Source organism: Melospiza georgiana, chromosome 19 (genome assembly GCF_028018845.1).
Source record: "Melospiza georgiana isolate bMelGeo1 chromosome 19, bMelGeo1.pri, whole genome shotgun sequence".
Taxonomy (NCBI): Eukaryota; Metazoa; Chordata; class Aves; order Passeriformes; family Passerellidae; genus Melospiza; species Melospiza georgiana.
In genome coordinates, this window is record NC_080448.1 from 13,536,916 (window position 1) to 13,549,353 (window position 12,438).

The following is a 12,438-nucleotide window of genomic DNA, read 5'->3' on the forward strand; positions in this document are numbered from 1 at the left end:
TGTAAAACTTCAGCACAGAAAACCAGCTGTTCAACTTGAAAAATTTGCTAATCTATTTCTCATTCAAAATAGCTATTTGTGATTGCAGGTACAACACACAGATTTCAGCGAGACAGAGCTTCTGGTTTCAGTTGAAATGTGGCATAACGCACACCCAGATTCTGAATTCTGTAGGTTGTGTCCTGAAATCTGAGTTGGACATGAAAGTTTCTTGGTAAATGTATGATGTTTGGTGATGTTTAGGTTGTAAGAATGTGTATGACAAAATAAGGTTCTGCATATTCAGTTGGATTTCAGTGCGTCCTTGTGGGTCCCTACCTATCAGCTACTGAAGCAGTAATACCCAAAAGGGGTAAGAAACATTTTCTCTGAGTAGATGTGTAGAAAATCAGTATAGATGATGTCAGGAGTCTGATGTCTGCCACATAAAGGATATTAAAAAATGCTTGTGTGGTTTTATGCTGCTTTACTGACTTTGCAGACCATAGACAATGTGACTTGTCACTTGATACCATCCTAATGTTTTCACTGTTTCTCTGGAGGAATGTGTAGGCTCTGCTGTGAATGAAAAGCTTTCAATAAGTATTTGAAATTAAGTGTTGGCCAACAGAGTGAAAGCAGTTTCTTTGTCTGTGCAGGTTTTGTGGATATATGGATTTACCACTCTACTTGCATTGTGCTTTTGGCTCTGCAGTGTCACTCAACTGGGGCAGCAGTGTAATTTCTCTTTCTTTGCCAAGTACCAGGACTCCTCAGGCCACAAGCTGTTTATTAAAATATTAATATAATTTCAGGTCATGAGGTATGAAAATGTAAATTTCAAGGAAAATGACAACCTGGATCCAGAAACACTAAGTCCATCCAATCCACGAGAAAAATGGCTACGCAAAAGGACACATGTCAAATTGAGAGTAAGTTTAACACTGAATATATATGGCAGCTATGGAAGATGGGTTTGACAGAAATTTAAATGGAGTTTGATCTCCCCAAGTAAGAGTTTACATAACTGAATATCACTAAAGAGCTGAAAACTGATAACTCAATCCAGAGGCAGGCAGATCAATGGTTAGGGAATATGAGCAATGTCATCTTGGTTTATCACTTCATGTTGGGAGAAAGTATTTCTTTCTTTCTTTAATATTTATTCTTTAATTTTTATATTTCTTTCTTTAAATAACAGGCCCTAAGTTTCCATTATGCAAAGAGCTTTCTTTTATGCTGGACAAATCCATAAGCCAAGCAGAAATATTTCCTACTTTCTTCAGGTGCTAAGTCAATTAATAATGTCAGTTAAAGTGTGTGTGCCTTGCGCATAGTGATGTGGCACTGTGGCCCCACTTGAAGTGAAAAAGAATTGGCTTTCCCTCAAATGTTCTCTCTTGTTTGGTCATTTTGAGTACTCTCTCTAGAAAGTCTATTCAGGAACCCACCATAAGTGAAAATTAGGCTCCAGCTGAAATGGGAATGCAGTGCACTTCATGTACCTCAGACATACTGCCCAGGACTGTGTTTCTGTGTCACTGTTCATAATAAAATAGAGACAGCAGCCTTGTGACAAAAATGAACCATACCCTTCTCATCTTCTGTTCTTATTTCAGAATGTGACTGCTAATCACCGAGCTAATGATGTCATTGCAGCAGAAGATGGTCCTCAGGTACTGGTTGGGCGCTTTATGTATGGACCTCTGGACATGGTGGCTTTAACAGGTGAAAAGGTGAAGTCTGAGTAATCCATTTTCTTCGTTTCGCTTGAAACAGTTGTTGAATGTAGCACACATGTACGGTGTCAGAAAAAGCCTTACAGTGAGGGGAAATGTCACTAGCCCCCTACTACTTAGGCACAAATATGCTATAAAGTGGGCTTTCCTGATGGCTGACCTGTTTCTGAGCTCTTGTCTCTCTTACCTGATTATGGGTATCTCCTTTGGTTGGTGGTGAGTGTGATGTGCAGTGCCAGCTGTACCACCTACTGGAGACAGTTAACTTTCCGAGGAAGAAGGAAAAAGAATTTTATAGTAGTTGACAAAGCAGTAAAAGAAAACCACATATCATCCTATCCAGGTAAAACAACTAGATAAAAGAATAAGCATTCTAGAAGCTAGGTGGCTGCTGTATCTTACACATGGGCAAGTAAAGATTAGTTTTAGAAATTAGTAGTGATGTGACAATTGAAACAGTCATTCCTAAAGCTGCCTGCAGAAGCCAGGCTTACAGCTAATAAAGCCAAGCATAAGTGAACACATTTTTTCATATTCACTGATATTGTAGGAGTTTCTGAGCAAACTAAGAGAGCAATGCTGCTGAGCTGAGGGCAAAACTGAAGCATGTGGGCTTCACTTGGCTTGTTTCAGGTCTAGCAAAGTATTTAATATAGTTTATGTTAATTTTGATTAAATATTTCAGTTGAAGAAAACCATATTGATTAAATCTTTTGATAATTTGAACTGTTTTGGTTGTAGGCGAGATTATAATATGAGAAAGATTTTGTCTCAAGAACCAGATGCAGGAGGTTTTCTTGTAGGTTTAGTGTGTGAAAAGGTAATATAGCTATGCAAGATAAAATTGGTTTTTTCCTAGTTTAGGGCTCTTCCCAAATTTCTGACCTCTATATTTGACATGTGCAGTGCTAAGATCAGGGCTTTAAATTATGAAGACAATAAACTCTTGTATGTTAGAAAGCATTTGCTTATTGAGAGGACTCTCTTTGAAGTTATTAACTGAAGTTCCTTCAAACTTCCTTGAAAGCTTTTACTACCAGACATGGCTGGAGATACTAATATTATTGAGGCTTGGCAGGCCTTGCACATTGGGGGTGTTTTGTTGGCTGTCACACTAGATTACTGTTTCATTGGTTTTGCAGGTGGATATCTTCATAATGACTGAGCCATCTTCGGGTAGGTGGGTGTATTTTGACACAGAGATATCCAACAGCAGTGGACGAATATCCTACAATATACCTGAACAGAAGAGACTGAGAGTTGGTGTGTATCCCATCAAAATGGTGGTCAGGTAATAACTCCAAGCTGGAGCTAAAGCTGTGATGGGTTGTGGTGATCAGGAAGGAACTTCAAAACTGAGTAAAAACATCATTTAAATCCCTGGTTGGGAGATTAAATCAATGAGGAGAATTTAGCTGAAATAGAATGTGTTGTTATCCACCAGTTAACAAAGTCCAAAGTCAGCTTACAATCCCATGCAGTGCAACTTGAAAAGGAGAAAATGTTTTACCTCAGTTAAATAAAAAAGGCAATCAATTCAAGAAAATAGTTACTGAAACACAAATAGAATTATATTCAAAAATGAAGATTTAGAGTGCAGGAGTAAGTTTCAAAAAGGAAAAAAATTAACTGTCCTCTTTTCATTACGCTGTGAGCACATATTTATAGGAATCTTCATCACCAGATAGGAACGTGGTCTTTAGATTACAGGTTTTAGGGAACATGAGGTGGTGGGATGAGAAGAGCTTTGGATTTCCTTGTCATTTACCCATTTTTTTAACATCCAGTTCTCTTGGAGAAAATACATCATAAGGAAATGGTTTTCACATGTGTTTCCATGACAAGAATCATGTATGCCTGCTTTTTTTTTTTTTATTGTTGTTTTTGTTTGTTTGTTTGCTTGCTGCTTTTGTTTTTTTGTTTTTCACTTTTCTCAACTGGCATTCCCATTGCAAGGGGGGGATATTTGGAAGAATAGAGGGTGGCTAATGTCCATATTATGAATTGTTAAGCTTATGGAGAAAGTTTGAATAGTAATTAGAGTACTTCAAGGTGTTTTGCAGTGTTTTTTTTCTAATTCTTTTGGCTACTTGTACGCATGTGATTTCTTATTAAGATCAGCTTCCAAATTTCTCTTTGAAAAACTATTTCCTAAAAGTGTAAGTTTTGATTGTCCCACATAAGACTGAAATCAGAAGCCATATTTGACAGTGATTTTTAAAGCTGTAGGTCTAGAAAGATCTAATTTCAAATCTTAACTAGAACATGCAGAAAATACATTCTGACATTTTGCTTTTTAAATTAATTTCTTGCTTTGACTCTGCAGAGGGGACCAGAGCAGTGCAGCAAGTTACCTGACTGTACTGCCCCGAGGAATGGAATGTGTTGTGTTCAGCATTGATGGCTCCTTTGCAGCAAGCGTTTCAATTATGGGAAGTGACCCCAAAGTCCGAGCAGGGGCCGTTGATGTTGTCAGGTAAATGAGGTTTGAACACTTCAAATCTCCGACTTTCTGCTTGAACACAGTAGAAAGGAAAAGGGTTGTTATACTAAACAGACAGCAATTTTCTAAGGGCCAAGATTCTCTGCAGATATATTTCTGTATTTTCTTGCACAGCATATCTGCCTGAATTTCAGAGAAATATTACAATGCTGTGGATTACATTGAAATTTGTAGTTTAAATTGCCTAAAGACAAAAATTTGCCTCTTGGGAATATGATCTTGAAGTGTGTGCAGTGAGTTAATAATGATTCCATGTGTATTTTGTGTTTCACTAATTTCAAATAAGGACATATTTGTACTTAAAAAATATCAGGTGCCATGAATGCAAGAATGTTTTTTGGAGGAAAAGTGAAAAGGCCTTTTAATTCATTCTTGCAGGTCTGTTAATGTTGCACTGGATGGGAAAAGGCAGTTCTCATTTTGGAACTTGCATGAGAATGTAAAGTGTCAGTTTTCAAGGGTTTCCATTCCTTACAGCTGAAATGGCAGGAAATCTCATTAAAGATTTCAAAAGTAGCAGTACCTGATGTGTTGCATGGTTTATTCTAAGTATATTTTTGAATGGCTCTTAACATTTTAGGTAATATTTTATATAAGAATGTCTCTTGCTTTCCTCCATCTCCCCCAAGGTGTAGACATTATTACTTAGTTTCTGGATTGGAGCAGAGACTTAGGCATGCTGCTGTCCACTTGTTGAAGGATTTCATATGACTTCTAACTGGTCTGAGAAAAGATGCTGACCTGACCTGTGAGCATTGTTGCTCTTTCTGCACTTATATAATTTAACTGCTTCTTCTGACAGGCATTGGCAGGACCTGGGATATCTGATTATCTATATCACCGGCCGTCCAGATATGCAGAAACAGCGTGTAGTCTCCTGGTTGTCCCAACACAATTTCCCACAAGGGATGATCTTCTTCTCAGATGGACTCGTTCATGACCCACTGCGACAAAAGACCATTTTTCTCCGGAATCTCATGCAAGAGGTACTAGAAACCTATTTGTAGCCTTAAAACCTCTTTTCAGGGAATGCAATTCAGTAGAGATCTCCCTTCTTTCTGAGCAGTAAGTCTTACTGAACATCGCAAAGTCTTTTTGCCACTCCTCACTTCTTTTCTCACTTTTAAAAGAGTAAGGAAAGCTGATAAAACATCCAAAGGGACCTCCAATCATGACAAATCAGCAAATGAACTGTTTGTCCTTTCCTGTGCACATAGCTGTAGTTCTTGCTCACATGCAGGCAGATTGATTTAGCTTTCTGTGGTTTGCAAATTGAAATTGTTAACAGGAAACTCATATGCTGCTTTACTGTAAATCAAGCACCAGCTTTGTAGCTGCATGGTGTTCAATAAGTGCGTTCACTTTGGAAGTAATGTTTGTTTCAGTGCCACATCAAAATCTGTGCCGCATACGGTTCCATGAAGGATATTTCTGTGTACAGTGTCTTGGCTCTGTCGCCATCCCAGATCTACATAGTTGGACGATCCACAAAGAAATACCAGGCACAGTGCCAAGTAAGTAAGTCTTGCTATTCAGTCAGGAAGACCTAGGGAAGACGAGGCAATGCATGCAAGTGAATGCATGTGCAAACTTACAAATACACAAAGCAGCAACGGTATTTCAAAGAAAGGCAGTTGGGGTTATAAATGAGGCATTTTCTGGAAGGGTGAATAGTAAAGAGAATCAAGTGGTTGCAGGTTGTATCTACAAGTGAATGCATTGCATATTTCTGAATGACAAAATGAAATGGGTCACTTTAAAAAAAAATTGAGGGGAGAGGAGTATTAGTATTTTATAGGTGTCTAACTGGGATGCCAGTGATCAAAACTTGATACCTCATAGCACTTATTGGTCAAGGCATCGGTAATTTGTCATTCCCTTCTTTTCTTCCTATTTCAGTTCCTCAGTGAAGGTTATGCAGCCCACTTGGCCTCGCTGGAGTTCAGTCTCCATTCACGACCCAAAAAGAACAACTCTCGGATGATCTTGAGAAAAGGCAGCTTTGGCCTCCACTCGCAGCCCGAGTTTTTGCGCAAGAGAAACCACCTCCGCAGGACTATGTCTGTGCAGCAACCTGACCCACCTTCCTTAAACCCCAAGCCAGAGCGTGCTCAGAGCCAGCCTGAATCAGACAAAGATCATGAGAGGCATTTTCCTTCCATTGCTTGGGTTCGAGGTGGAGTTCACAAATTTGAATCTATTCCCTAGGAGGATTGGGACTGTAGATTTTGGATGCACCCCATAAAACTTGTGGGCATGCCTGAAAGGTAGGATTTAGGCAGCTCCAAATTAAGAGAAGTGGACAGGAATTTGTACCTTGGAGTCTTCCCTGTTCTGACATCTGCCTTCTTACACCAACTGGGGCACTTCCAGTCTCTTCCTCTTATCATGTGTATTGGGGAAGTTTAAAACAACCTAAAACTATCACAAGTTTATCATCATAGCAACAGGTTATTTTGGGAACAAATATAATATGTGCAGTAAGAGGAAAAGATACTGATTTTACTCAGAAGGATTGTGGTATCAGCTAATTAGCTGCACCCAAACCAGCATCAAGGGTAGGTCCTGTAGGTTACAGAGCAGGTTTACACTTTAAACATTAAGTAGATCATGTCTGTTTCCACTTCACTTTTCAATAGAAGTGATAAAAGAGAAGCAGCAGCGGAAGCTACAATAACAGGTGGTTAGGACTTCTACAAGATGCTTTCTGGGCGCCTTAAACCCAAGGTTTCCTTTCAGCCTACAGTGTTGGTCAACAGACTCCAACATGGGCACTCTCATTTGTGTGAGGCGCTGGACAAATAAGTGCGAGAACTTCACTTGTGAACCAAACATAAAAACTTCATGTTAAAAATAAATATGTCAGCCACAGTTTAAACACAGTTAGCGTTGTCGTAACCAAAGTAGTGTGCAACTGTACAAAGATCACATTGTTTGTGGAAGTCGATGACTGTGCAAAAATGTGTGGACTACTCCAAAGAAGATGGCTCTGATGATCTCAGTCTGAGAGTCAGATCCTAAGAGGGCAAGCTAATAGGAACCATTTTACTAAGGGATCTGCAAACTTCAGAGCAATTGCTTTTTAATTATTTGAACTAGAATATTTACACTGGAGGGGAAAAAAACTAATTAAGTAAATTGATAAATTGTTTACCTTCTCATGCTTCACAGCAACTTCTGCATTAAGACAATCTGTAGCATTCAGAATTATAGCATTTGAGCTTCAAAGAGTGGACATGCAAAAATACAGGTGCCACATAGACATTTCTCTGCTGATTTAAATTTCTCTCTGATCTCTCAATGGACTTACTAGAAGTAAAATGTGTGATGTTTTCCCTAAGTAGTAATATTTCTAGAGCGTTATAGTTACTTTAACATAGTAGCAGTTTGCAGATTCTTCATGCAGACACTTCGATGGAAATTCAAGATAATTTTAATGACTGAACTGACGCATGTTTTAAACCTGCAATGAAGTTACAAGTGCACATAAAACCCCTGTTTTTTTAGAGTTAAAAACATACTATTGACACTGAGAAAGCTTGAAGTCAAAAGAACATTCCTTTTTCAGGTTTGTTGTTTGTTTTTTATTTCAGGGAATTGGGGTAGAGAGGGTGTGATGCCTCTCCATCCCCCTTTCAGGTTTTGCTAGACCAGACAGAGTCTCTCACCAAGTCGGTTAATGATTTTAAAAGTTAACATGTAAAACAATAAATGCAATGGAAAACCATTAAGACAGTGCAGAAGTAAAGTAAGTCTGTACTTTCTGTTAACCATGAAGTTTCAGTGGACTTTTGGAATGGTGTAAGAGAGTAGCTTTTGCCTTAAGAGGCAGCAAAATAGGTTGTAAGTGGAGATGTTTGATTTAAATTTTCAGACATTTCTTGGCAAGATTGTCAGTTATCTATTTCAAACGTCCTGAAATATCTCTGGCACATGAGTAGTTGGTTGTTTTGTTGTTTTTTTGTTTTTTTTTTTTTTTTTTTCCTATTGCTTCCATTAAGGGAAGGGGTAACCTCTGCTAAAGATTAAGGAAAGATGTAAAATGTTTGGTAGCAAACACTCTTTGGGAGCAGGTAAATATGTTACAAGGGGCTAGGGTTTGTGCTCTGTTGCTACAGAAGCTAAATGAAAGATAGCTTGCAAACTGCATTGAAACACTCTTAGCATTTACAAATGCTTTCCCAGTAGTATCATAGTTTTTGAACCCATGAAGTTGGAGAAATTATTCAATGTTCTGTCTCACTGCACACTGTCTCACTGTATTAATTCTAGTCACATAGTCCATTTCTTCTCTGCTTTGCACCATGAAGAGGTTGCACAGGTGCACCAGCCTCCATCTCCTTCTAGTGAATTTACTGTTAGCACTCCTGCTTGTTAGTTTTAAATGGGCATGGAAATACAAGGCTTGTGAGAGGAACTTAATAGGAAAATATTTAGTTTGATGAGGGGTCTAAAATATTGACTGATCAAAAAGCTCTTTTTAATCATTGGATGTTGTTTAGCATGTCTCCTGACTGTAATCGCTATTCCTGTTCAAAGCTACTGTTGTTTTAGCCATCTACCTCTATCACCCAAGAGACTTGAAAACCTATTTTTTTGTTTTCAATTGCTGTAGTAGAAAGGTCTACTGCCTTTCAAAAGAGGGATCTGTGTGTAATTCTGTGACTGTATTGAAGGAAATAGTGTCTAAGTACAAGGTTAGAAAAATCTCCTAGGTTATAAAGGGCTGTCTTTTACTCTTGGAGACATAATGTCATTTTACATTTACATCAAGACTCTGATTTTGTGTATTTCTATTAATAGCTGGGTCACCTTTACAGTAGTCACTGTGCTGGCTTCCCTTAAGAATATTAGGAGCTAATAGCAGTAAAACAAGTGTGTGCGTGTGCATGTGTGTATATGATTTAGTGTGGTAACAATTTCAAAGTTTCTACACATGGTATTAAAATCAAGCTGAAAATACTCTCCCTAACTTTTTCATACAATGTATGAGAGCTTATATGCATAATTCCAGCACTGCTGATTGCTCATGGCTAGAATGGTTTATCTTGTGATCCCACACTCCAGCTGTGCACTTTGGCAAAATAGTGACACGGGCTTCTTAGTTACACACTTTGTTCACATGGAACTGCATCCAGTCATTCACAGGCATTCAGCTTGCAATTGGATTTCAGTTCTACTTGTGTTTTCATGGAAGATCAGTCCCTTAGGAAGCCATTCGCTGAGGCTAAGTTTGATCCTACAGTCATCTTATTCTTGATTGCAAGTCCTCATTGCTGCAGTTTCTGTGCAGTCAGCACTTACTTAAACTACATAGACTATGAAAGTGTTTTAGCATATACAGAAGGGAAAGGGACAGTGAAGTCAGGTGGGTGTGCCCAAAGAATATACATTACATTCATCAGTTGTTTCAGCACCATCTTTTGTTTAGTGCCTCCAGTGTGTAACAGAAAAGCACATTCTTTTTAGTGTGCTGCCTGGAGGAAGCATAAATGAAATTGTAAAACACAAAATCGTTAGTCCAGTGGGTGCTAAGGGTACAGTACAACTCTGCCACAGTTGGAAGCATTTACTTCTTTGTCCTGTTGATATGGATCCGTTTTAAATTACTGTAAAAAATGGCTGTGATTAATAGCAGTGGTAGAGTTATTTCAGATATTGTGAAAACACACCTTCACAACTGTGGTGTTTTGGTTTTGTCTGTGTGTATGTGTGTATAGCTGCTGGAAGACACTAGTTTTGGTTCTGCTTTCACAGCAAATTTGTAACCAATACACATTATAAAAAAAAAAAAAAAGAACAAAACTCAAACACAGCAACAGTGGCTGTTCAATTTTGTTGTCTAGCTAGGTAGGTTTGGAACACGATATCATTGTATTGATTGCAGAATTGAATATGTTAGTCCAAATCTGCTTATTTTGAATAACATTTTTGTTTGCGTACACTAGTGCTCTTGGTATAGATTTTTGCTTGACCAAAGTATTCCTGTTTAGTTTTGTGGCATGGTTTGTATCTATTCAGCATAAAATTCTGTTAGGTGTAAAAATGACAAAGTACTGGTAATTCTTATTCATTGGGGTTCATGAGAGCTGTCATTTTTGTTTGTTTACATTAAACTAGTCTTAATTTATACAGATTACTTCACTTTTTCCTCTAGTATACCTAGGGAAGTCACTTCCAAACAGCTAAAACTTTCACTGGTTATGTAGAAGTGGAATTATCAGTAAACTAGAGGGAAAAAAATTACACTCCCTGGTTTATGCAGGACAAAGACATTTTTCTCAGAAGCCCCAGTATTTCTGCAAAATAGCCTTTGTTTACCATTAGTAGTGAACAAGTTGTCCTGTTTATACATTGCAGTCTTTCTTTAGCCAGGACACTACTAATGCGTGTATTTAACAAATCCTCAATACTTAGATCTATAGTATCATCATAGAATCTATAGTATAATTTATGGAATAAATTTAGAAAGAGAAAACTTTTTCCCTTCTTTCTGTACCATTTCTGTTTTAAACTTGCTAAAAGCTTTTTTAATAAGCATTTAAAACAATACCTGAAACCAGTAGGTATTTTGTTTTAAAATTTGTAAGTCCAACAGTTGTTACTGAACAAGTAGGATTTTCCTCAGTTTTTTTTCCCTGTTGCCATCTAGGCTGCAGAAAGGTGAGTACATCATAGGACTAGCTGATTGGAGCATGGGTATCTTTTTAGTAAACTCATTGGCTTGATAATGGAGAGATGAGGATTATGCACCACAATTTCATGATTTTTCTGATTAGAGATTGATTTATGGCATCTGAACTCAAGATTTCTGCATTGAATTGTTCATGTCAGGCATGCAGGGGAGAAGGTGGCACTTTCATCCTCATCTGGAGCTGGTACAGGATAGAATTCCTATACACACAAAACCTTCCAGCCTACCTTCTCTAAGAGCAGTGATTCCTCATGGTCTGTGTTCAAAGCTTAAGCAAAAATTGTGGGTTTGTGAAAGTAATTAAGACTTCCATTATGTTTAGTCACTCAAGGTAACAATATGTTCCTATAGATAAGCCTAAATTCAGAATCCCCATAAAAATGGAAGTAATAACACATTTTTCTGGATGAAAATATCTGTTTTTCAGAAATAAGACCTGGAACAGCTAGAATCATGTGCATGGATACTGGAATTGAAGTCATGTGTTGACTTTTTCACTCATTTTAGGTCAAGCCCAAACAGATTATTACAGTTTAGCCACTACTTGTATTAATCTCAATAAGCTATCCTTGAAACTGAATGGAATTTTAGGGGGTTTGGGGAGATAAATTTTACAGTTCATTTGTCATTTCTATGGATGTATAGAACATAGGAGGGGGAAAAGAGAGAGGCAGGTTTACTGTGACATGGTGGGAGATGGAATATTAGAGATCGCAACACTGAAACGTGATTTGCAGATAGCAAGTTTGAAAGGTAGTGTTTTACCTGGATGACTGGTATACAGCCCAGAATGGCAGTCCTCTCACAGAACCCCAAGTTTTATGCATAATTTGTTTTTCTATTTGTTGGGGTGAAAAGGGGCAGTCCCCTTACAACTGAATTCACTCAAGGAAACTTGAAATTGTAGGTGTTCTTTCAGTCCATAATTTTATTAAGTGCATACTTTTAAATACTGTCAGTGAGAAGGTTCTATCTGGTGACAAATGTTTATATTTCTTATGGCTGCCTTGTAAAGATTCAAAAATGTACAATAATGAATTTCTTAATATGAAATAAGGAGTAAGATTTCTACAACTGCTATAGATTTTGATGTGAGCTGGTTTTTAAAATCTTAAAACAGATTAGCCACTTAAATAAAACCTTCTTGCCTTTAAACAAACAGTGTCACTGATTTTTCTTACCAGTAATTTGAGAAATATTGGATCACGATTGTACGTGTCCGAGTAGCTGGTGGAAACATTATAAGTAGAAGCCGGTTGATCTGTCTGAAATAATACTTAGATTGGAGGTCAACTTTTCAAAAATCTCCAACTCTCCTTTTCAAAAGTCATAGAAAAAAGCATTTCACTAATGAGACAACATATTTGTGAAAGCTTTATAGAAGTAGTTTCAGGACATACAAAGGACAACTTAGAGATACTATACTTATACTTCCATATAGAAAAGTTGTTTAAAAACCCACAAAACACACACAAACACTAGATCAAGAAATAACACAAGCTAAAATTCTCAGTTATCTGAAA

General features: G+C 37.7%; 1 protein-coding gene across 2 annotated transcripts in view; it reads left to right on the forward strand.

Annotated features, from left to right (window-relative positions):
* PITPNM3 (PITPNM family member 3) overlaps window positions 1-12,074 on the forward strand; it is a 36,598-nt gene extending 24,524 nt beyond the window's left edge. For both annotated transcript variants that reach the window (XM_058037360.1, XM_058037361.1), the window contains exons 13-19: window positions 795-911; window positions 1,599-1,715; window positions 2,861-3,009; window positions 4,045-4,194; window positions 5,024-5,207; window positions 5,607-5,735; window positions 6,121-12,074. In XM_058037360.1, the coding sequence (XP_057893343.1) occupies window positions 795-911; window positions 1,599-1,715; window positions 2,861-3,009; window positions 4,045-4,194; window positions 5,024-5,207; window positions 5,607-5,735; window positions 6,121-6,429 (1,155 nt within the window). In that variant the 3' untranslated portion in view covers window positions 6,430-12,074. The remainder of the gene's footprint in view (window positions 1-794; window positions 912-1,598; window positions 1,716-2,860; window positions 3,010-4,044; window positions 4,195-5,023; window positions 5,208-5,606; window positions 5,736-6,120) is intronic.
* The last annotated feature ends 364 nt before the right edge of the window (window positions 12,075-12,438 follow it).